At 36.8% G+C, this 23,646-nt stretch overlaps 2 protein-coding genes across 4 annotated transcripts; one reads left to right on the plus strand and one right to left on the minus strand.

Moving 5' to 3' along the window:
* Nucleotides 1-1,758: 1,758 nt before the first annotated feature.
* On the plus strand, nt 1,759-11,437 carry fam118b (family with sequence similarity 118 member B). 2 transcript variants are annotated; one of them, XM_043263971.1, is made up of 8 exons: nt 1,759-2,072; nt 2,994-3,083; nt 3,777-4,029; nt 7,721-7,948; nt 9,239-9,367; nt 10,161-10,470; nt 10,556-10,618; nt 10,707-11,437. In XM_043263971.1, exons 2-8 carry the CDS (start codon nt 3,001-3,003, stop codon nt 10,733-10,735), a joined length of 1,095 nt encoding a protein of 364 aa, XP_043119906.1. In that variant the 5' UTR covers nt 1,759-2,072; nt 2,994-3,000; the 3' UTR covers nt 10,736-11,437. The 2 variants fall into 2 exon arrangements, with proteins under 2 accessions (XP_043119906.1, XP_043119907.1); XM_043263972.1 differs by having other exon boundaries at nt 1,760-2,072; nt 10,860-11,437.
* A 2,819-nt stretch (nt 11,438-14,256) lies between these two features.
* srpra (SRP receptor subunit alpha) lies at nt 14,257-23,280 on the minus strand. Of its 2 annotated transcripts, none has more exons than XM_043264720.1 (14): nt 22,978-23,280; nt 21,794-21,877; nt 21,542-21,705; nt 20,484-20,653; nt 20,250-20,409; nt 19,226-19,376; nt 18,944-19,062; nt 18,724-18,842; nt 18,151-18,237; nt 17,834-18,006; nt 16,638-16,851; nt 16,359-16,522; nt 15,434-15,532; nt 14,257-15,362 (listed from the first exon to the last, which is right to left on the minus strand). In XM_043264720.1, the coding sequence occupies exons 1-14, from the start codon at nt 23,098-23,100 to the stop codon at nt 15,234-15,236; spliced, it is 1,956 nt and encodes a 651-aa protein (XP_043120655.1). In that variant the 5' UTR covers nt 23,101-23,280; the 3' UTR covers nt 14,257-15,233. The 2 variants fall into 2 exon arrangements, with proteins under 2 accessions (XP_043120655.1, XP_043120656.1); XM_043264721.1 differs by having other exon boundaries at nt 20,493-20,653; nt 22,978-23,279.
* Between the last annotated feature and the right edge of the window lie 366 nt (nt 23,281-23,646).

Consider the following 23,646-nt stretch of genomic DNA (forward strand, 5'->3'; position numbering starts at 1 on the left):
CAATTTTTAATACAATTAATAGCATTTTTAATGATTTTTCTAAGCTGAAAATCTTTCTAAGCTTGTAATATCTTTACCAAAAGGACAGCACACAAACTATTTTTATGATATTATATATACAATAGTCATACCTTCTATTATCAATGCGAGTGTGTCACTATGATGTCAGCTAACTTACTAATACACAACCCTATGCAACTGAGCAATAGATTTGCATCACATGATTGCATTGCCTTTCAGTGACAGACATTTTGAAAACAAACTGGTAAGTGTATTTGTTTTATTTTATTGATAATAGTTCATAGAGTGAGATTACATTGTTGTTATTATGCAAAACAATGCCATGTGTCTGACCATTGAAAAAACTATGCTACCTATCAACTATTTTACCCAGCAATGTTAGTCAGAGACATGAATTAGTATAATGTTTATATGTAAACCTGTCAGTGTGTTGTAATTTATATATAACTAGACTTATAAAAGTTTACTGTTCATTATTTGGTCCATAAGATTGGTTAAATATTATTAGAATTAACAGGACAGGTTTTCTATTTAAAGATATTTTAAAATGTAATTTATTCCTGTGATGGTAAAGCTGAATTTTTAGCATCAATATTCCAGTGTCGTCCTTCAGAAATCATTCTAATATGCAAATGTGCATCACAAGAAAGACATTATTCTCAATAATGAAATGTATAGCAGCGCGACCATTTCCACTTTGATATTAAGGATGCTTTTTATGAATAAACAAGTTAACTGAACAGCATTTATTTGAAATAAATTCGACGTGTCCTTGTTGAATGAAAGCATTCATTTCTTTTTATATAGAAGTACATGATCAACACTTTCCACGATTGCTATAGATGTCTGAAGCAGAGAAACAGCGAAGACGCGATGCTGATCCCTCAAGAAGGGCGCAATATTCAGCAAAGAGAGGCCTGGTACAGACTAATAAGACACGGAAAGGTGAAACCAGTCGCAGAGATGCGTGAGAGCGAGAAACAAAGCAAAAGAGACTGATGGACAACAGATAGCACAACAGATAAGAAGGCGAAGGAAACGAATGATAGAAAACGTGATCAGTCTGAAAGACAGCAATGAATTTGAACAGCCTCCTACAGAATCAAGGTAGAAAGCTGTTTAGCTTATATTACGATGCAGTTTTTTCTTCCCCTTTTGTATTTTGATATAAAATGATAAAAAAGGTTTGGCTGATCAATAATGTGTGAGCTACGTTGCTCGCATCATTTGATGTCTCACATCATTAAATGTAAAGTGCTACTTTGATAGACTTTTGGGTTTGGAGTCAACGTCTGTAAGTGTGTGTGTGTGTGTGTGTGTGTGTGTGTGTGTGTGTGTGTGTACCTGATATCCACTACGTTATGAGGACCAAATGAGGACATTTTTGGAAAATCTAAAAGTGCAGGTTTCCTGTGAAGTATGTTTAGGCGCATGAAAATACAGTCTGTACAGAATAAAACCATTACGCCTGTGGAATGTCCCCATAAAACACGGAAACACAACATGCGCATACATTTGTATAATAACATGGGTATGACATAGGTGTTACAATGTAGAAGGTGACTTATGAGGACGTTACCCCAGTAAAAATGCAGTTTCCTGCAAGGTTTTGGGGTTGGCGTAAGTCAATGGCGCATACAGTTTGTACAGTATGAAAGCGATTATGGAACGTCCCCACAATTCACAAAAACAAACGCGCGCGTGTGTGTGTGTCATCCCATAGGCGCACGCGGGGGCGCGCACACCCGCTGTGATGCGCGGACACGTGAAGCCGGAGCTTATGTACACAGGACTCTGGAGGAAAGTCTCTGGACAGGTACTTCGCTAAAGGCTGAACTGATTCATTCAAGGCCTTCAGCGTTTTAGTCTCTGAAGGCTGACCGGCACCAGTGCCCTGCTGGTATCAACAACTTACATCGGAAGCCCGCTTAAAAGTTTGTTCGATAAAAACAGAGTTTGTTTTTGTAGAGTTTTATTTTATCATTAGTAAACGCCTCGAGTAAATCTAAGAAAGTACTTGGATCCTCGTATTTTTTTCTCTGTTCATCTGGGTAAGTGTTATTAAACTTTTAAGATATCCTTTTTGTTTCGTTATTCTATTGATGAAGCAGATAAATCTATTTTCCGTTATCTCGCCTTTCTAGTTGCACGTAAAGTGTAAAAGTCTACATTAAAAGTACACGTTTTGTTCATTTAGGTTTTGTTGGTCTTGTAATGTGGAGATAAATAATATCCGTATAGATGAAACTGTAATATTAGCCTGTTTGCTAAAGCCGTGTCACATATGGAACAAAAGCAACAGGTGACTGAAGACTTAAACCAAGCACAGCCGATAAAACAACAGAAACATGCCTAACAAAAATAAATACGACAATAACATCCGTGATGGATCGGATTCAATGATTTACAGAAAACAAATGGTATTGCTTTATAATAATTCGGTTTTTGGGCGCTTAAAGTACAATTGTAGCTAGCCTGTTAGCTTGCTAGCTCAGTAGGCTGTCTTGGATGTCTGGTCAGTGTTGTTGTGATTGATTTTATTTCCTGCCGAATCTGTCATGGCACGAATTTGAGAGAATAAAGAAAAAAAAAACCCCAAAGAATACGCCTCAACATCTGTTCACTCTTCAGATTTGAAGAGTGAACAGATTTCTGAAGAGTGAACAGATTTCAGATCTTGAGCATGTAAATAGTCTAAAACCTGTTCCTCTATGCAGAGGAGAATAAATCTCTTTCAGTGTCAAGAAGGCAATTAGTTCCATGAAGCTTCTTCTAAATGAGCACTTGACATTGTTCTAATTAATTCCTGGTAACAACGCAAGTAACAACACAAAAGCTTAACCCTTAAGTTCCCTGGGTTTATTCATGTAGTGAAATTATGTCCTAAAACTGTGTGATACTATGTAGTATTGCATGTAAATGATCTTTCTGTCAGTGTAAGTGTACTGAATGATTTGTACTTTGTTTCCCAGGAGTCGAATGGCCTCTGTTGTTACAGTGAAGACAGAGAAGCGTCCTTCCCATGACTCTGAGGATGGCGACACAGTGGCTAAGAAGGCCAGGTATGAAAACAACAGATGTTCGTGTCTTGCTTCGCTGCCAGCACATTCCCAGGGCGAGCCAAATATTCTTCACTGAAGTCAGCTCCTGTTTGCTGACCTGTTCTGATGAACATGTGCTTTCTGATAAGAATGACTTCACCAGATAAAAAAAATTATAGTCCACCCAAAAATGAAAAATCAGTCATCGTTTACACTCCCTCACGTCGTTTCGAACCTGTATGACTCTTTCTTCTGAAGAAAACAAAACATTTGAAAAAACATTTTAAAGAAAGCTGATAACCGGTTTTAGTTCCCATTGATTTACATTGTGAGTTCATTTGAAGTCAATGAGATTTGAAGTTTCTTTTGTATTCTCTGTAAGAGCACAAGATATCTTCTTTTGTGTGTCCTTGAAAACGTAAATGATTGAATGAGACTGATTTTTAAAGAATTACAAATAGCTATTTTAAACATACAAATACAAGTTACACAAACCAGGGGATTTTATCACATTTAGAGATGTTCAAAAAGTTTGAAAAAGTCACCAACATCATAGAGAAGAAATAGAAATGAGATAATTAGGTTAATTAGGTCACAACCTTTTCTTATAGTTAAAGACCTCCTTTTACCGATTGTTTGTTTAAAAGTTTCAGATCATATTTTTGTGTGTTTCCTCTGACCTGATTACATTTCCTCCTCCACGGCTGACTAAAGGAAGTTGTTGCCCAGCCTGAAGACCAAGCGTGCTCCTGAGCTGGTGCTGGTAATCGGCACGGGGGTGAGTTCAGCCGTGGCTCCTCAGGTGCCTGCTCTACGCTCCTGGAAAGGTCTGATCCAGGCGCTGCTAGATGCTGCCAATGACTTTGATCTGCTTGAGGAGGAAGAGAGCCGCCGCTTCCAAAAAAGTCTGCAAGAGGACAAGAATCTGGTGCATGTTGCTCATGACCTTATCCAGAAACTTTCACCGGTAAGATGTTTTGTTTTTTCTTCTTAACACTTTTGAAAGCATGCACACTATATCACTCTCACTGTCTCTCTCTCTCTCTCTCTCTCTCTCTCTCTCTCTCTCTATATATATATATATATATATATATATATATATATATATATATATATATATATATATATATATATAATCTATAGATTTAGGTACATTTTAAAAAAATTGAATATCATGAAAAAGGTCAGTCATTTCAGAAATTGATTATATAGACTCATTACACATAGAGTGAAATATTTCAAGCATTTATTTCTTGAAAAGTTGATGATTAGGGCGTACAGATAAATAAAAAAAGGATATTTTAAACAGTGTCAGGCATCTGTAAAGTGTGTTCATTTCTATGCGCTCAATGCTTGGTTGGGTCAATGCGGGGTCAATGTTCAGGTCAGGAAAGTTTGCTGGTCAATCAAGTACAGTAACACCATGGTCACTGAACCAGATTTTGGTACATTTGGCAGTGTGGGCAGGTGCCAAGTCCTGCTGGAAAATGAAATCAGCATCTTCATAAAGCTTGTCAGCAGAAGGAAGCTCTAAAAGTTCCTGGTAGATGGCTGCGTTGACTGCGGATTTCAGAAAACACAGTGAACCAACACCAGCAAATGACACGGCAGCCCAAATGATCAGTGACTGTGGAAACATCACACTGGACAAGCAGCGTGGTTTCTTTAACTCAGGGACCTTGATTTCCAAGTGAAATGCAAAATTTGCTTTCATTTGAAAAGATTACTTTGGACAACTGAGCAACAGTCCAGTAAAACGCCTCTGACTTTGTCTCTGGTTCAGGAGTGGCTTGACACAAGAAATGCGTCATTTTTAGCCCATGTCTTGGATTCGTCTGTGCTTAGTGGCTCTTGATGCACTGACTCCAGCCTTATTCCACTCTTTGTGAAGCGTTAAATGGATTTTGCCTGACAATCCTCTCACGACTGCTGTTATCCTTTAGCCCTTTTACTCCCACACTTTTTCCATCCACTCAACTTTCTATGAATATGCTTGGATACAGCACTTCGTACGACATAATACAAATATTCACATTTTGTGAGACACATAATTTTGGGTTTTCATTATCTGTAATCCATAATCATCAAAATTTCAAGAAATAAAGACTTTTTCACTATGAAAACAATGAATCTATATAATATATGGGTTTCACTTTCTGTAATGAATGACAAAAAATATTGACCTTTTTCGTGATATTACCATTTTTTGAGATGTACCTGTGTATGTATAGTTATATACAGTTAATGCCTTTTTTGAGGTAAATATAACTAATATATTGTTTAGAAACTGTTTGGTTGAGCAATTACACGAACAATTTCTGTATGTTTACTATTTTGTTTAGCATACCTTCTCATGTTTGTTTGTTTATTTGGTGCAATAACCAGTAGTAAAGAGGAAGAAATGTTGCTTAACGTGTTGCTTAAAATGATGTGGCTACATTGATCTGTGTGTGTCGAAAACCACATTTATTGTTGGAATTTGTTATAAAATAGACCAAAAGATGAGATGGTTTATAAATTTCAAGTATTCATATATCTTATATAATTCATTTTATTCACACATCAACCGCAAACATCTGATAAAAGATTGATCTTTGGATTTATGGATTCGTATTGGTTCCTCAAAATAGAGATTGTTTTAAAATCGATTTATTGTGACCAGCCTCCAATTTGAAATATTTCGCTAAACATACAATGTAGTTTCAGTTTCTCTGATCATTAAAAAGTTGGCAGGGCAAGGAAAAATCTTTAAGAAGATAATTCTGTATCGTTGATCCCTAAGAAAAGTGTGGACCATGAACGCAATTCCAGGCAATGCATGGACCGAAGAGCACAAGTATGAGTTGCCCTTCCTGTCTCTCCAGCCAAAATGGGGCACAGAATCACGTGCCACCAATGTTGTTGTTTCTGTCGCCCCATCAAAACAGGGCTCAGGGATTCATCCCTGTTTTTCATTGTCCAGGCTCAGTATCATTTGCATCCAAAACCAACCAGTGTCACTAGAGGATTTAGATGGCATTAGACTTGTGAAAGGGAGTTAGGTAATGAATTTCGGCTCCAGTGCTGGGGTTTCATTGTCTGGAATGGCCGTAGCTGAACAATTCACATCAACAAAATAACTATCCTAGAAAAACATCAGCCCGCGGTCTGTCTCCACCCAGTGAATTTCCAAGCTCAGTTTGTTTTTTATTGTTAACGTGAGGTCTTTCAGTGATTTAACCTACTTGTGAGAGTTTTGAGCCGCACATGAGCCCAAAAAAGTAGGCTAATCTGAACGTGCATCCAGAATTCACACCTCCAGGACAACGTGCTGTGACTAGATGGTTATGCGTTCTTTGTAATGCTTGCAGGAAGTCAGTGGATGCCAGTCAAAATACATTACAGTTTTGACATGTTTGGGCATGAATATATAAGTCACGCTTGAGACTTTCAGACTGCTTTTTTGATCTGACATCAATGTTATTGAGTCACTGTGTTGATAAGCACAAAAAAGTCCAGACCCTTCAAAAAAGTTGATTGCATTGCATGATCATCTCATTTCTGAATGCTTGTTGCCCAATGCTGTTATTTTTCATTGAGTACCCAAATCAGAATAGATAAATAGAGCTTATTGAGGGTAGAAACCGTATTGAATTTGACACAGAACAAATCAAAGCTGTGAGTGATAAACCTCTAGTCTTTACAATGGCATGTATTGTAGAAAGGTCCTAGATTATATGCAGTTTTCACAACTTTCAGCCTTTTTTTGTCTGCAGTGAATGGGTGCCATCAGATTGAGAGTACAAATGGCAGTAATGCAGAAGTAATAATCATCATTACCAGTCCATCAAATAAAGTTTTGTGTATTGAAAAGCTGCATGTTTGTAAGAAACAATTTTTAATTAGCTATTTCCCATTAGTTACTGCAGAGGATCCACTGATGTAATGCTAAATTGATATTGGTGAAAACATAATTTGTATATTCATATTATTTAGTCTCAGATCAGCTGTTTTAGGTACAGTCTGGATCCCATGCAGATGCAGTTTTGAGTGGTTTGATGCAAAAAAAAAATGTTTTGGACACATTTTGTATCTCTATTTAGTGCTGATCGCTCATGATCAGACACTGAGGCAGAGGTTAATAACAGGTGTAAAGAGCTGAAAGACATTTACACCTCAGAGGCATGTGGAGGTGCTGATAATTAGCCTCTTCCTTAGAAAGTGGATTTTACAAGCTATTCATAGCAGCACCTCTCTCTCTCTTTCTCTCTCTCTCTCTGTCTCTGGTTTTCCATGTGACTCTGCCAAGCTCAGAGAATGAATTCAGCTCAGTGTAATGAGATTGTGTCTGACCAGGACAAGGGCACTGCTGTCAAAACTCCTATATTCTCAGCGCTCTCTCGCCACAGTCTTTTATATGCTGTTTTTGTGAGGTTACTATTATAAGGGTATAACACCACTATGCATAAAAATCACAATTTCAATGCCTACAAGATTAGCTTAATTGTTTGCTTATTTTTAAAGCATTTCAAGGCCTTTGAAGAAGATAATGCTGCTTTCTAAAAAGCCTGCTTTGGTTGACTCTCGTAACACTGCATTCCCAGAAAAGTTATTTGAATACTCTCGGAGTTGATTTGTTTTTCTGTTCAGCTCACATTTCATTCTTTTGGTCTCTGTAGAGGACGGGAAATGTACGCTCCACCTTTTTTAAAGACTGCCTCTATGAGGTGTTTGATGACTTGGAGTGTAAGATGGAGAACGCTGGAAAGCATCTCCTTCGCTCCGTGCTGCAGTTGATGGAGAGCGGTGCTCTGGTCCTCACCACCAACTTTGACAATCTGCTAGAGATTTACGCCGCTCACCAAGGGACCAAGCTGGAGTCTTTGGATCTCACAGATGAGAAGAAGGTACCAGATGTGTTTTTTGTATAAATGATGTGAATTATCACAGTTCAGTCTGCTTTATAGGACACTAAACATTTGAATAGTGAAGAGGTCTGACTGTTAGAATTTAATTTAGTGCATGAAGATACTTTGTGCAGCGTTGATGAGAGAAGATACTTTAATGATCTAAATGTAATTCATTCTATATGAAATTAATTTTCTGCAATAACCATATTAAATAATCATAATACAATCATAAATTGTGAAAGTTTTATACTAATTGACTAATTGAAAAAAGTGACAGAAATAATCAATTATTATTAGTAAAATTATGTTGTTCGAAGTTAGTTAATTCTATATATTATTCAAACATTCTTATAAATTGCATGTTTAATGTTTTTTTGGTCATTTTTATGTACATTAAGAATTCAGATGAAATTTGTATTTATTTTTAATGTTAATTTGAAAAGTAAAAAACGACAATGAAAAGAATTCAAAATGATTCTTTTAAAATCTTCAAAGTACAGTTTGAAATAACACATTTGTATTTTAAAATGTAATTTATTCCTGTGATTTAAAGATGAATTGTCTTCTTTTTTTCTTATTTCTTCCGATCAACTTTTTCAGAAATGATTCAATATCAATATAAACCACATAAACGTATCAAACACTTAAAAATGCTAACGTTTGTTGGCAGGTCATCAGGACCTGAATGTCTGTCAGCAACGTGTCATTATGTAGAGCACAATTATTTAGTCTATGATTGAACTGCATTATTTCTGATAATAGTCACTGATAAACAACAGATAAAAATGTCTAAAGAAGACACTATGGGGACAAAAATACCCATCATCAGATCGTCGGTTGCTTTCAGCAGAAAACTAAAAACAAAGTGTGCTTTGAAATAAAGCTGTGAAACGCTGTTCCTCAGATGTTCGGTGCACTGGGTTCATCTCTGTTTGCTTTTGGCCATAAATTTCCTTGAGCGCAAAGCAGTGAAAGCTTCAGCTATTAGCCATAAAATTAGCCTTATGGTCTCAGGCCAAGCGTCACGCAGTGCATTAGTGCATGGAAGCTCTACAGCAGCTCACCTGAAGGGCCCTCGGAAACACAAGTGACTGCATGTTCAGTTCCCCGTGTCTTTATTCATCAGGCCGTATGTGGTTTTCCATAGCGTGGCCTTTAGGCGGGGTGTTTATGCACCTTTTCCATCAAATGCCTCTTGATTAGAACCCGCAGTCATTAAAAGCAGCTAGTGGGAGCCGGATTGGGAGCATCGGAGTATGAAATGCCGCCATGTGCTTGTGTGTGCAGGTTCTGGAGTGGGCTCAGGAGAAGAGGAGACTGAGCGTGCTCCATATTCACGGTGTTTACACAAACCCCAGCGGCATCGTGCTGCATCCCGCTGGCTACCAGAACGTTCTGAGGAACACAGAAGTCATGGTGAGTGGAAAGAAAAAGTCATTCGCTGGGCCTGCGGCGGAGGACACTGTGAACCAAAGCGTACTTGCCTTAAGAGATACTCCCTTTGCTGGCGTTTTTTTTATTGCTCATGGTCCAGACCTTGACTTAGTTTATCCAAATAAAAACAGCATTATCAGCATTATATGAAGTTTATAAAAGCAGCATAACAGTTTATGATGTTATGATTGTCTATGACATAATGCATTAAAAATACAGTTCATACATTCAATACACCTCTTCTGTGATAAGCATGTTGTAATGTCTGAATTCATATTCATGTTGATGTGTTTTCAGGGTCATTAAGCCAAACATTTCATGCTGATGCATAGAGATTAATAAAAAAAATGGATAAATTGCAATATGGCGTGTGAATATCAAATTTGATGAAGTAAATCAAAGGGATTTTGTGGTTTTCTGTCAAAAGTTTGAAGGTTTATTGTTTGAAAATGAAGAAATGAAGAATATATTAGTAATGTAACTTTAAAAATATAAATTTCCTTAAATACTCCTTTTTACATGTCTTTTGTATATTACATATTTATTTTATATTATACATTATTTTATAGTGTGAGGCCTCAGAGAAACTTTTTATTAACAAAATCATGTGTCCAAGGGGAAAAAGGTGTCCAAAATAAACAGGGGAACTATGTATATTTTTTTGAAAAATGTTTAAAATGTATTTATTTTTAATATGATGAGTATCATATTGAAGTGTACCTAAAATCATATCGGTCCTTAATGTGATTTATTATTGTGTTGCATGGTTTTGCAGAGGGAGATCCAGAAACTCTATGAAACCAAGTCTTTCGTGTTCCTGGGCTGCGGGAGGACCGTAGACGACACCACTTTTCAGGCCCTGTTCCTCGAAGCGGTCAAACACAAGTCTGACCTCGAGCACTTCATGCTGGTGCGGCGAGAGGACGTGGGAGAATTCAAGAAGCTCCGAGACAACATGCTGGACAAGGGCATTAAGGTCATCTCGTACGGCAACGAATACGCCGACCTGCCGGAGTACTTCGAACGACTGGCCAATGAGATTTGCAACCGGGACGTGGACCGCGACGTGGTTACCAACGGCTGGGGTAAGTTCTCTTCACATTTTAGATGTGTTACATGCGACTGATGTTTGGTTTTTTTTTCACCGATTCGTTTGCTGGATTCATTCAGGATCCCCCATCTCACAAGGTGAAGAAAGTCAAAATGGCTTCACCCAGAAAAACCTCCTGCAAGGTTAGGACAGCTTTTGTGTTCCAGCTCGCATGCTAAAGGCATTTTGGGTGTTTGACCGGAGCATTCCCGTTTCCCTTCTTTCCTTCAGTGCATGCTTCTAGAACCATAGAAACATGATCGCAGTTTTATACTCGCCTTCCCACTGTACTTCTCTGCGCCCGTGGCTTCCTGTGATGAAATCAGCTGATGCGCACTGTTGTAACGAGACCTTCATTGTAGCTCTTCCTCTTTCCCCGTCCAGACTACCACTCGTGACACAAGTGGCAGTCTGGAAAGGTTTCCACAGCTCCGCCGCCCCCTTCCGCTCGGATCTGGTATGACTAGATCTTCACGCACAACAGACTCATTTCTCATACTTAAACCGAGCGCCTCCAGCACCGGTTTCGCTTCACGCGGGAAAGGCGTCAGTAAAAGCACCACCAAGCAAACTGTGAACTCCTGCAACTCGGAAAATGTTTATGAAAATGCTCTTCGTGTGAGTGAGGGAGGATTTTTTTTTTACGTGGTTTTAAGTGTGGACGTGTGGACCAAGAATGATGTTCAGGGCAGTCCGATCTTAAACATGAGCTGTCAAATACCAAAACATTTGAACGGGGGTGTGAGTAATGCAGTCTCACTATCCATTTTTCACATCAGGAAATGCACAAGCGATAAAATCCATCGAGAAATGTCCACGTCATATTTCACCTCTAAATTAGTGTAAGTGCCGTCAAACGATTAATCGCATCCAAAAGAAATGTTTTGTTTACATACGTGTTCAATTAGGTATATATAAATGCACAAGCATGCTGCATATATTTAGAAAATTTTTACATGTATATATTTATAGTAATAATTTCTGAATATAAATATATTTAATAAATATATGCAAAATATAGTTGCATGTGTGTGTATTTATATATACATAATAAATGTACACAGGACACATATTATGTAAAAAAAAATTATTTTGAATGTGGTTAATCGTTCTGACAGCACTCATATATATATATATATATATATATATATATATATATATATATATTTATATATATATATATATATATATATATATATATATATATATATACAACACACACCTATGAAATTGGTTTACCGTAAAAATAGAATAAAATAGATTTTAATAAAACTGCTATAATTCAGATTTATGAGATAAACGGTTGCAGTTAACTTTTTTTTTTTTTTGTGGCAGAAACAAGCATTTCCATATACAGTATTTAAAAAATAGATGTAAACTCAGAATTTCAAGGAAAAAAAAAAATGATTTGCTAGAAAAAGTAATTGGTATTTTATTTTTTTATTCTGTTATAGAAACAAGTTTCCATATACATTACACAAGTTTTTATTGGTTGAAATATGACTCAGGACGTTTCTGTGCCTCGTCAGGGTGACTCAAAATTCATGTGATTTCTCAGGCTTTACTTATAGAAGCATCTCAGCTTCCATGAATCTACTTGAACTTGTCACAAGACTAATGGGGATAATGATACGATGCCATCATTCCTCTTAAGCCAAACAACTTTCAAGAAATTTTATTGCACTTTGACAGTTAGTACCCATTTGTAGTCATAAATGCTTGGTCAGTGATGCTCAAAAACGACATGTAAATGGTTGTTTATAAACCTTTTGTATTTTAACTCCAGTGGTCTACTGTATTATCATCTCTGTCCACAAATGTCTTTTAGGTATTTATATGCTATTTTAAAATAAAGCATCTGTTTGGTACCAAATGTGTTGTCTTTAATGAAAGCACACAAAAGCAGTGAATGCGTTTTCTAGAATTACATTTACACACCAAACTCATATGTGTTATATTTTAATTCATTATCGTAATCATACACACTGGGTTGTGGTCTAAATTGTCATTATTTCCAAATTAGTTCCAATTACGCAACACCATTCATCTTCGAAACACATATTTTTGATGAAATCAGAGCTCTCTGTAAAGACAGCAACGCTACGGAAATGCCCCCAGACCCAGAAATGCAGCGAGGACATTGATAAAACTGTACATCAGTGGCTCAGCTTCAGTTTTGCAAAGATACAAGAATACTTTTTGTGCTCAAAAAAAAAAAAAAAAAAAAAAAAAAAAAAAAAAAATAAAATGGCGCATACATGCATGACAGTATGAAAGCCCATCTGCCATCAGTGGTTTAATCTGTATTTTATGAAGCACCACGAGCACTTTTTGCATGGAAAGAAATAAAAATAACGCCATTTATTTAACATTGTGTCTCTTCCGTTTCACTCCGCCATTTTGGAGAATATGCACTGAACGCAAATACGTAGCTTTGTCTTATTTACTTAGCAGTCAACGAATGGGACAGTGACAAGCTTCCAGGGTTTTATCCAAAACATCGTAAATTTCTTTTACGGGTTTGGAAGGACAAAGTCAACGTACTGCTCACAAGGCAGCAACTAAGTTAAACCAGAGCCTTTGTTAAACATCCAGTCAGTGAGTCAGCGGTTACAGCAGCTCGATAATTACCTGCTGGATTTGGTGACTATACAGATTTAAACCGATGACTCACGGGCTCGTATTTCTATTTGTCTGATTCATAAGAACCGGCCTATAAGAGTAATAATTCCATTGAATCAGAGCACACCATTCATGAGGTAAGTTTGATTGTGGAATGCAACGGACATGCCTATCTATTATTTCTGTACAAACGATACACGGAGCGTATTCTATTGAAGTCTGTTTCGCCGCGGAATTAAGCAATTTATCTAAATCTAAATCGCAATTCTAAATTTATGTAAGGGTTAATCAACGGCTAGCGGTGTTAAATGCACGACACGGAGTTCGTTTAAAATTCACGGTCATTAGACAAGTTTAAACTAGCAACTCTTGGCAGCGCAATATGTGACCGGAAGTGTAAAAATGACGGTTATTTTCTTAGTTGCGGCTAATTAGGGCTAACATTCTCTCCACTACATATCGGAGATGAAGCAGTGCGGTGGGATCACATTTTATTTGAATGAATTATACCGTTTATTTGAATTAATTCACCATCTATAGAAAGAGAGATGCAAATGTGTGTGCGTTACCGGCGTCTGCGCTTTCAGTTAAGCTGCTTCAAAAATAGCGAGTTTACCGACTCATGACTGACAAATATAATGTAGATAGCATCTCTAGGCTATTTCATTCATAACAGTCACGGGGCATTGTTGACACGTTTGGGTTAGTGCGCATCAGAGCAGCGCATTAATACGGAAAGGTTAATAAACTGACCTGGAACTACCTGAGCATTAAACGGTTTTACGGCATACCTGTCAGCCAATCAGAATCGAGCATTCAAACAGACCATGGAATAAATGTCACTATTACAAAAGTTTACCCTCTGCGATTTAAGAATATAAATGTAGGATAGAAATGTAAATTTGAAATTTTGAGAAGAAATTGAATTGCTAGCAGCTGCAATAAAGTAAGGAAGTTAAAGTAACTAAGTTTACTATATGGTGTGAGATTGTGAAAAACGAAGAAATTGAGATATTTATAAACTAAAATATGAATAAAGAAACTTTTTTTTTTTTACCCCGTGGCAGAAAAACAAGCTTCCAAACATTTAGCATCGGTAAAAATAGTATAGGTAGTATAGGAAACAAGAAATATTTCCATTTCCAAACATGACGCATCATTACAAGCTATTATAGCAGCTTTATTTAAGAAATAGTACACATTCTCAAAGTACAACAAATCATCTCTATGAAGCTCTCCAGTCTTGCCATTGTGCTAGCGTAAATTAACATGAGGTGATGGAAAACTAGGACCTGACTTTGTTGTAAAATAAAAAGACCAAGGGACCCGAAAGAAAAGAAAATGGCAGTACAGTCGCTCGTGGGTTAAAACATGTATGTAAAACTTTGTAGGGCTTCAGATAGTTTGGTATACGCAGCATTTTAGAACTCTCTGCTGAAGCGCCTTCAAACCTTAAGCACCAAACCTTACAATACCTCTAATACCTTTCATAGCCAAAGACATGAAAAGCCTGAGTATAAAAGGAAGAATGAGAAAAGGCAGCGTTTGTACGGAATAGTTTTGGGATCAATGGCTAAAGTAATGAGCTGAGGCACTATGGTAGTGATTTCATGAGATTGGGTTACGGGGCATCATCTGAATGTACCTACATTAATCAAATAAAAAGTAGACAAAATACATTTAGAATATATTATATCTCTTATAACATTGGAATAACACCGCAGTACATTTTTTTTTGGTGGCCAGAAAGTACAAGAACACTTGATCGTAGAGAACGGATTCAGAAAAGTGCAAAAATACTTTCCATTATCTCATTTAAATGACAACCAAAGCACTGCTGTCTGATTGGCCGTGTCGCATGTCAATCAAAATTGCTTGCCGAGGCGAGATCAAGTCAAATGATATTCCTTCCACTCATTAAACTGAAACACTTTTTTTTTTTTTTTTTTCTCTCCGGAACGAAACACAATAAGGATCCTAAATATGAACTGAATTTCAGTTAAACCCGTAGGAAAGCAAAAAAACGAAACACCTATGATTTCAACACGTAGGCATGTCTGCGTTCACAGGAAGCTGAGAGGGTCTCGGGGTCTCGTATCTAGCTGGAGCTGGAGCAGCAGAGGCAGGGCTCGTGTCTCAGGCCTTCATGAGCGCGCTGACCACGGCCCTGGCGTTGAGGCTGCGCAGGTCGCTGTACGTCTGCCCGGTGCCCACAAACACGATGGGCTGACCGGTGATGTAGGTCATGGAGATAGCAGCGCCCACCTACAGGAAATAAAGTGGAGTCAACGGGGATCCACAAGAACGTGCCGAGACAAAAAGGGTCACGGTCATACCTTGTCGTCAATGGTGTCAAACTTGGTGAGAACGATGCCGTCGATGAGCCTGGGTTTGTCGGTCTTGGAATGATCAGCCAGCGCTTGATTAAATTTAACCTAAAACGAAGCAAAAAAAAAAAAAAAACATTCAATACATAATGACATCTCATATAAAACTCTCTACGTAGAGACAAAAGTCACATTAAAAAAATACGAGATCTGTATTATAATTCCTTGTGTTTTATAATAAATATGAAAATATCCATGAAAAAGCGTTTTAAAAATTGCTCTTTAGTTAAACGCGCTCACTCTTAATTTAATTGTTTTAAACAATTCAAATGAAGTTCAATTTATGCAGTTTTGCTGATAAGGTGAATGTCTATTTTTTAATGGAAACAGCAGAAATCATTTACTTTGTTACTTTTCACTCCAAAAGAGTTGGTCTAGAATGTCCGTACAGTGCATACATCGTTTATTTTTTTATAAATCCACATATCCGCGGGGAAAATTGCTTACGCATAATATGCCCATTTCAAAAACTTCTGAAATTCTGTTTACTCACTTTCACGTCATTATAAAATTTTTTGGCTTTCAATCTTTCCTTAAAGTGTACATTACATCTGAAACACTGAAATCAATTAAGTGGAAGCAGACTGGGGTTGATAAATGGAGAAAAGGTAAAAAGCTTGTCGCTTCTCTGCGTTAAATTGTGCTTCAGCGAGTGTTGTACACTTAAAATCAGAATGCATTGTGGGTAAAAAGTAGTGAATGAATGCAAGGAATTAAGTGGTTCAATCAGAATTCGGACCACACTACAAAATGGCCGACACTCAATACTGTGCACTATATAGTAGATAGAGAGCGGTTTCAAACCCAGCATATGAATTATTAGAAATATTACGAAGCAGTGCCTTCTACAGGTCATGTGTGGCATTACACCTACCAGCTGATCCACAGCCTCGTTTCCCACCAGCGCTTCTCCCACAAACAGTACCAGGTCCGGGGTGTTGACCGCGATCAGCTTCGCCAGAGCAGTCATCAGAGGAGCGTTGTCCTGCATACGGCCGGCGGTATCGATCAGCACCACGTCAAAGCCCTGGTTACGAGCTTGAGAGAGAGAGAGACAGAGAGAGAGACAGATAGAGAGACAGAGAGAGAGTACTATTAAATAAATCCTTCTTTGTGTTTCGTGTTCCCAAAAAAGAAATAAATAAATATTTACCAAAGGCGATAGCCTCCATGGCGATCCCAGCAGCATCCTTGCCATAGCCCTTCTCGAAGAGCTGTACGGCGGGACGTCCTGCGTGTTTCTCAGGGGGGTGCAGAGAGTTCAGGCGCCGCTGATGAGTCCTCAGCTGCTCCACGGCTCCCGCGCGGAACGTGTCACAGGCTGCGATGAGCACCGTGAAGCCGTTCTCGATCAGCCAATAGGAGATCTGGACCACCCCAAAAAAAAAAAAAAAAAAAAAGTATGTCACATGACCCGTTTGATTTCTATATAATATCAAGCAGGATTTAAGCTCAAATGTACAAAGCTCAAAATAAAAATGTATCAATTATATTAAGAAATATATTTTAATGCGTTGTCATCTTGTCAATCCACCAGTTCACATTTACAACATTTGCAGCATAAAAATATGGGTTGATTTTACACGCACTCCAGAGCGGCTTATTGAAAATGCAAATTCATTGTCCGCCAGCAGGTGGCCTCTTCTTAACAACAGAAATAAAGCGGTTTCCTCGGTAACGGCAGTACACAACCAGCTTCCTGTTTATTCAATAAAATCATAGCCTTTTGAAGTTTGGTCACATTCGCAATTCTCATCTTTCCGTCCCCAAATTTAAGACCTTAAAATGAAAACGAAGACTTTCTTTTACCATTTTAAAATGTTTGGCCTTAACTTTTATACTACTAAATATTTGTTTTACTAAATTGAAGTCTTTTTAAGGGCCTGGAATATTGCAATCCTGCAATATTTAATATACTGATTTGCTGTTCAAAAACTATTAAATATTGAAAACATTTAATAAAAAATATTTAAGATTTAATATTGTATAAGTGAGATTTTTTATTTATTTTTTTTTTAGAAAAGATGCATTAAATTAAATAAGTGACAGTAAAGCCTTATTTTAAATAAATGCTGTTCTGTTTCTGTTCGTCCAAGAATCCTGAAAAGGTTTTATGGATTCCATAAATAATAATAATAATTAATAATAATGACAACCATTACTAACAACTGTTAATAACTATGCCCAAAATCATTTCTGAAGAATCATGTGACACTGGTGACCAGAGAAATGATGCTAAAAATTCAGCTTTGCATTACAGGAATAAATTACATTTAAAAACATTAAAATATGAAATATCTACAAGATAATTTAAAGAATTTTAAGGACCTCGTGCATTTTATTTGTTACCTTGGCGAGGTTGGTGGACTTGCCGACGCCGTTCACCCCACAGAAGGTGATGACGAAAGGTTTGCGCTGAGAACGAGCCTCTAGCACGTCCCTCAAGATGTCCACGCGCCGCTTGGGCTGCAGGATCTGCACCAGAGAGTCCTGCAGAGCCTGCTTTACTGTAGAGGCCACAGCTGGAGAGAAGAAACAACCAGGAGAAGGTTCAGAAGAGCTAAATAATCCAGGAAGGCCGGAAAGCAAGAAAAAAATCAGACAAACAGGCGTGTGGGAAAGCTCTTGTTTGGACGAGCTGTTCAGCAGCTGGGCGCTGTACTCACTGGTGAAAGTGCCCATTACTTTGCCTTCAAGTTTCTTGGCCACAGAAACACAGAGCTGGGAGGCGATTTCGGCTGCTACATTCTTGGCTAGAGAAATAAGAAAAGACAAACCTTATTTAGTCAGATTAAGTTAGGACATAGGCATAGTTTCTAGATGGAATTATTTTGATCAGGACCAATTTATTTAGACTGATTTGTGAACAGTAAATAAATAAATACAATTCGTAAAGTGGGGTTTTAATCCCCAAATATGATCATCCACATGAGAGAGAGAGAGAGAGGGCCCATCTTAAAATTTTAAAGACACCTATACATTTTCCATTGTATCAGGACCCAATTCTTACTGTGGAAAATTCATATTGTTTTTAGGCAGTACACGTTATTATTTTTAATCCTAGCACCCCTCCACTCCCCCTCAGCTAATTGAATATTTCAGAATAAAGTATATACACCATATATAGTAATATTTAATTTCCTTGAATATTCCAAGCCTAGAAAGCACCACACTTTTCCAGGATTTCCGTGATTAAACCCTGTAGTAATTAAAAAAAAAACATGTAAATGAGGTCACACCGATGAGGTGATCCTTCATCTTGTCCAGAACTGGCTCCATGTCCTCCTGAGTCAGATTCTTAGATCCCACCAGGCCTTTCAGCATCCCAAACATTCCCCCGAAACCACCCTTTTTGGCTCTGCAAACAAAACACACAGAATGAGCAATCAGTATCAACTGAAGATGCAGATTCAACATTTTAGGCAGTGATTAAAGAAGAAAATATAAAGAGTTTGTTACCCTTTCTTAGTGTTTGCCACAACAACTCTCTCCTCTTCTTGCAATACTTCATCCTCCTCATCTGAGGACTCATAATCGACTCCTCGCAGGTCCCCTTTCATTGAATCCACCTGGATCAGCTGAAGGAACAGAGTTACTTCACAATTTCATCTGCAATAACAGATTTTTTATCTAAAAGCTTTAAACAGCCGTGCATGTTGAACAGCCTTCAACACTGAATGTTTACTAGCAGCGCAGTGAATTCGATATTTTTTTAGTAAGGAGTATTAATGGACCCCTCACCGGTTCAGCTGCGGCATCAGGGTCTTGGTTCTGTGTGTCACTGGAGTTGTTACCGTTGGCTCCGCTGTAATCCAGCTCTCCAGTGCTTTTCCCGCTCATATCCCACACACGGTTTGCCTTCCCCTTTGGCTTCTGGGGTTTAGGGGACTTGCTGTAAAATACAACCAAATAAAAAAAAAAAGATTTTTACTTTAAACCAGTGTTTATTTAACGTCATACACACTGTTATACTTTTTTAATCATTTTTTACTTATTTTTTTGTGTACATTTATCAGATTCTCCCGTATCTCGCTATTATTTCGTTTGAATATAAATACGTTTTTTTAATTATTTAAACATTTCCTTTTAAAACAAGTGTTACTAAAACAATCCCTGTTCACACAGATCCATGGAAATGTATTTTTCATATCAGGCCAGTTGTCGTTCACTTTGTAAATTGTTTTTTGAATTTTTGGCAATAAGGTACTTAAAAAATATATTTGTCGTTGAATTATTTACTAAAGAGATTCGTTCTAAAAAGATTAATTTAGTAATGAAACAAGTGTAGTATTTTTGAGTGAGTCATTAAATACAAAACAATTTTCAGAAATTAAATACATTTTTTATTAAATATTTTAAATGCATTAAAATATTCATATTATAATATTATATTTCATTCGAATTAATTACACTTTTAAAACAGACAATTCATATTTTGTCTCACATTATTTTTAGTTCAGAACCAATCTCTATTTGAGACGATATTATCAATTTATCCAGAATTGTGTAGCTTTACGATGCTGAGTAAATCCAAAATTAATAAAGACTTTTTTTTTTTTTGCTGCTGTAGTAGGGTATGATGTAAACGGCCCCTTAGTTAATCATATTAATCACGCTTTACAAAGAATAAACTATAGCTATGTAATCAGAGCAAACGTAGTTAAGTGATTTAGTAAAAGTCATGTCGAGATTGGTCACATCAATGTGGCCCAAAATTCAAGTGGGGCTTCATTAGCTTTTCCTCACAATTGATAAAGAGCCCTACCTGGGCTTCTCTGCTTTCCCGCCACCCAGCTGCTTGCTGATGAACTTGGCACGGTTCCTCTCGATAATCTCCTCTTGGGTCAGGCCCTCGTTTCCATTCTCCACAGCTTTTTTCGAGGCAGACTGTGAGGCGGGTTTAGCCTGATCCCCTCCCGACTCAGCTGAAGAAACGAAAGAACGGTCACATTAATAAACCCGTGGTTTCGGGTGGTTTGCTTTATTATCAGTCTCTTACATTTCTCACCTTCCTTTTTGGCATTTTGACTTTTCTTGCCTCCTTGCTCGTTGCTTTTGTCTCCTTCTTTTGTCTTAATCATAGACTTCACAGTTTTCTTGGATTTTTCAGAGTCCTTGAAATTCCTCATAGAGACGGGGGCCTTGGCTTTGCTGCTGACCTCCGCCTCCCTGCAAAACACGCGCATCATATAAATCAAGTTGCCATGAGCTGAAAAAAAATAAAATAAAAAATGCTACAATATGCTCACAACTCTAAAGGTATTACTGCCACATACGCCTTACTAACTTAAGTCAAAAATAGTAATTATACAATTTTTAAATCATTAAAATAGACTTGATTCCTCTTGAAAACTTGTAAATGTTCCATCATAATTCCACGTATGATTGCATGCATACAGTTCCCATACGTATTTTATAACGGTTCAAAAGTCCTTACGATTACCAAGGCTTTATTTAGCAAAAACAGGAATACTATGAAATTAAATATATTTTAAAACAATTCATTCTTGTGATCAATTCTTAGATATCAATATAATATCTAATAAGCGATTTGCTGCTCACAAAATTATATATTTTTTATAATCAAGTTTGTATTGTGTATTTTTGTGAAAACCACGATACATCTTTTAAATTGCTATTTGACGATTAGAAAGTTCTGATCTGTCACTCAGATTTTTAAAAAGACAATACGATGCACTTTCCAAATTAAACTGAATTTTATGATTTATAATTGTAATATGATTTTGACGCACCTTTTCTAAAATCGTCTGATTTTCAAACCGTTTAAAAAAAAGGATTCTGAGATTTCAGGCAAATTTTTAGAAACTGTTATGATGTGCACTCTTAATTCAATCAAATAAATTAATCTATTATTTTGCTACATCATTTAACAAAAAAGTGGTCTTAGACCTTTCCAACGATACATAGTTGATCACAATTAACATTACAAATGTCTTCCCTGTAACTTTTGATAAATATATTGTATACTTTTTCCACAAAAATATGCTTTTGTGATCCAAATGTATATTTATCGACGCAGGAAAAGTAGTGGCTCACCGCAAAAGTCTGTGGAAGTCATCTCCGAACTCAAAATTATTGAGAAGGAACTTTAGGGCACCTCTCTGCTCCAGCTCGTTCTTGTATCGATCTCTGAAGTGCAGCTGGACGTCATCTATAAACTTGTCCACATACGTCAGCGTCAGGATCTTTTGAAAACCCACCTGAGACGGCAGAAGCACGCAATCAGACACACGGGGTCACTGGCCAGCGATCGATCTGATGAATCACGTTATTTAAATCAACACTCACCACAAACACAAGCTCAAACTCATTGTCCAGCTTGTATTTAAGACTGAGGGCATTGTGGGTGAAGGAGTTTTTCCCGCTCCTCTCCTGTGAAAGGCCAAAAAAAAACAAACATTTAAATTCCAATGTGTTAATATACATTAACATGTGTTGTTGTAATCTAAATGTGAAAGAATCTTTAATTTTAAAATCTTTATTAAATTAACAAGAGACCAAAATAGTCATTTTGAAGTACTGGACTGTGAAATATATAGTGCATGCATAATATATGACCAGAATAGCAACTTGTCTAATAATTATGCACTCACTATACACTAAATGTGCTCTCATACAAGCTTCATTTTAAATTTGGATAATAAAAGACATAACTATTTTTTTTTTACTTTAGCTTACTGCTTTCTTTGAGTTAGCAGCTACTGCCATTTACTCTGGAAGGCTGATTATATATTTAATTTTTAAAAAAATTCTTGCAATTTTGCTTAGTTTATATGTCATAAATCTGGACAGTTCTGAAAGCAAAAACTGTGAGATGCAAACTAAAAATTCCCAGACTTTATCTGGTCTTGCAAAAAAAAAAAAAAAAAAATTATGATACAAAAATAAATTAATTATAAGAACAGTTTTATAACGGTTATTATAACAATTATTTATAATATGGCAAACTTTGTTGTTATTGCATAAAATACAGTATTTATAATCCAAAAGACAACTAACATTATTGAAATATTTAGTATATATATATATATATATATATATATATATATATTTAGTATATTTAGTATATATATATATATATTTAGTATATTTAGTATATATATATATATATTTAGTATATATATATATATATATATATATATATATATATATATATATATATATATACACACACACACACACACATGCATGCATAGAAGAGTTCAAATAATTCTAATATGAGAACTTTGAGCTCTATCTGTTTGTCTAGGTTAGTATAAGCAGTATTACACAATAGGTAATACTGTTCAGCACGAAACACCGACTCAAACGCATTTGTCAGTCAATATCTGTGCTGTTTTAACTCACCCTGCACAGTAACTATAGTAACCTACATTACCCCTCACAGCTCAAGCCATGTGTTTGTTGGGCCAGACTGCTGACTTCCGTAGAAACACTGGACACAACAATACTTCGACGGCGTGAGACTGTACCTGTAGGATGACGGAGCGGATGAGAGCGTTAACGGGCCCGGTGAAGGATTCAGTCACTCCGGCCCCCTGGAAACACCACAACACGATGCCCCCTTTACTGAAGATGGCGAAGAAGTCCAGCATCTTTGCCAGTCACGAACAAACCCAATAATACGAGGAACAGAACACACACCGTTCAACAAATAAGGAAACGTGTTAAAAAATAAAAAATAAATACGTGCTCCAAAGTTGGCCTGCGCGTGAGTTAACGTGCGCAGCGCTGTCTGCCGTCACACTCAAGACTCAACTCACGATCAGACACGTCAGTGGCACAATAAGGAAGTGACGCAACTTCCTGTGCAAAGTCAACGGCGTGTTGCGCTGTAATATTTAAAGTGCTATTATATATGTTACATTTTAATTCATTAACATTGGTTTAGATTTGTATAATGAATGATTTGAATACATTTTAAATCATCAATCCGATTTATTGAGTTTATAAAAAGCCTTCAGATGCGTACGTCAAAAATGTAACTCATTTTTATTTTATACTTTTATTTAATTTTCGTTTATGCGCATGGTGCAGGAGTGTATAAATTATAGTCCTCGTGTTTAAATAATCGTGTCCGTACGTTCACATTTTTATTACATTTAAATTATTAGTTTATTCCGTATTCGAGTCTCGTCAAG

This window comes from Puntigrus tetrazona, chromosome 18, assembly GCF_018831695.1.
Source record: "Puntigrus tetrazona isolate hp1 chromosome 18, ASM1883169v1, whole genome shotgun sequence".
Lineage (NCBI taxonomy): Eukaryota > Metazoa > Chordata > Actinopteri > Cypriniformes > Cyprinidae > Puntigrus > Puntigrus tetrazona.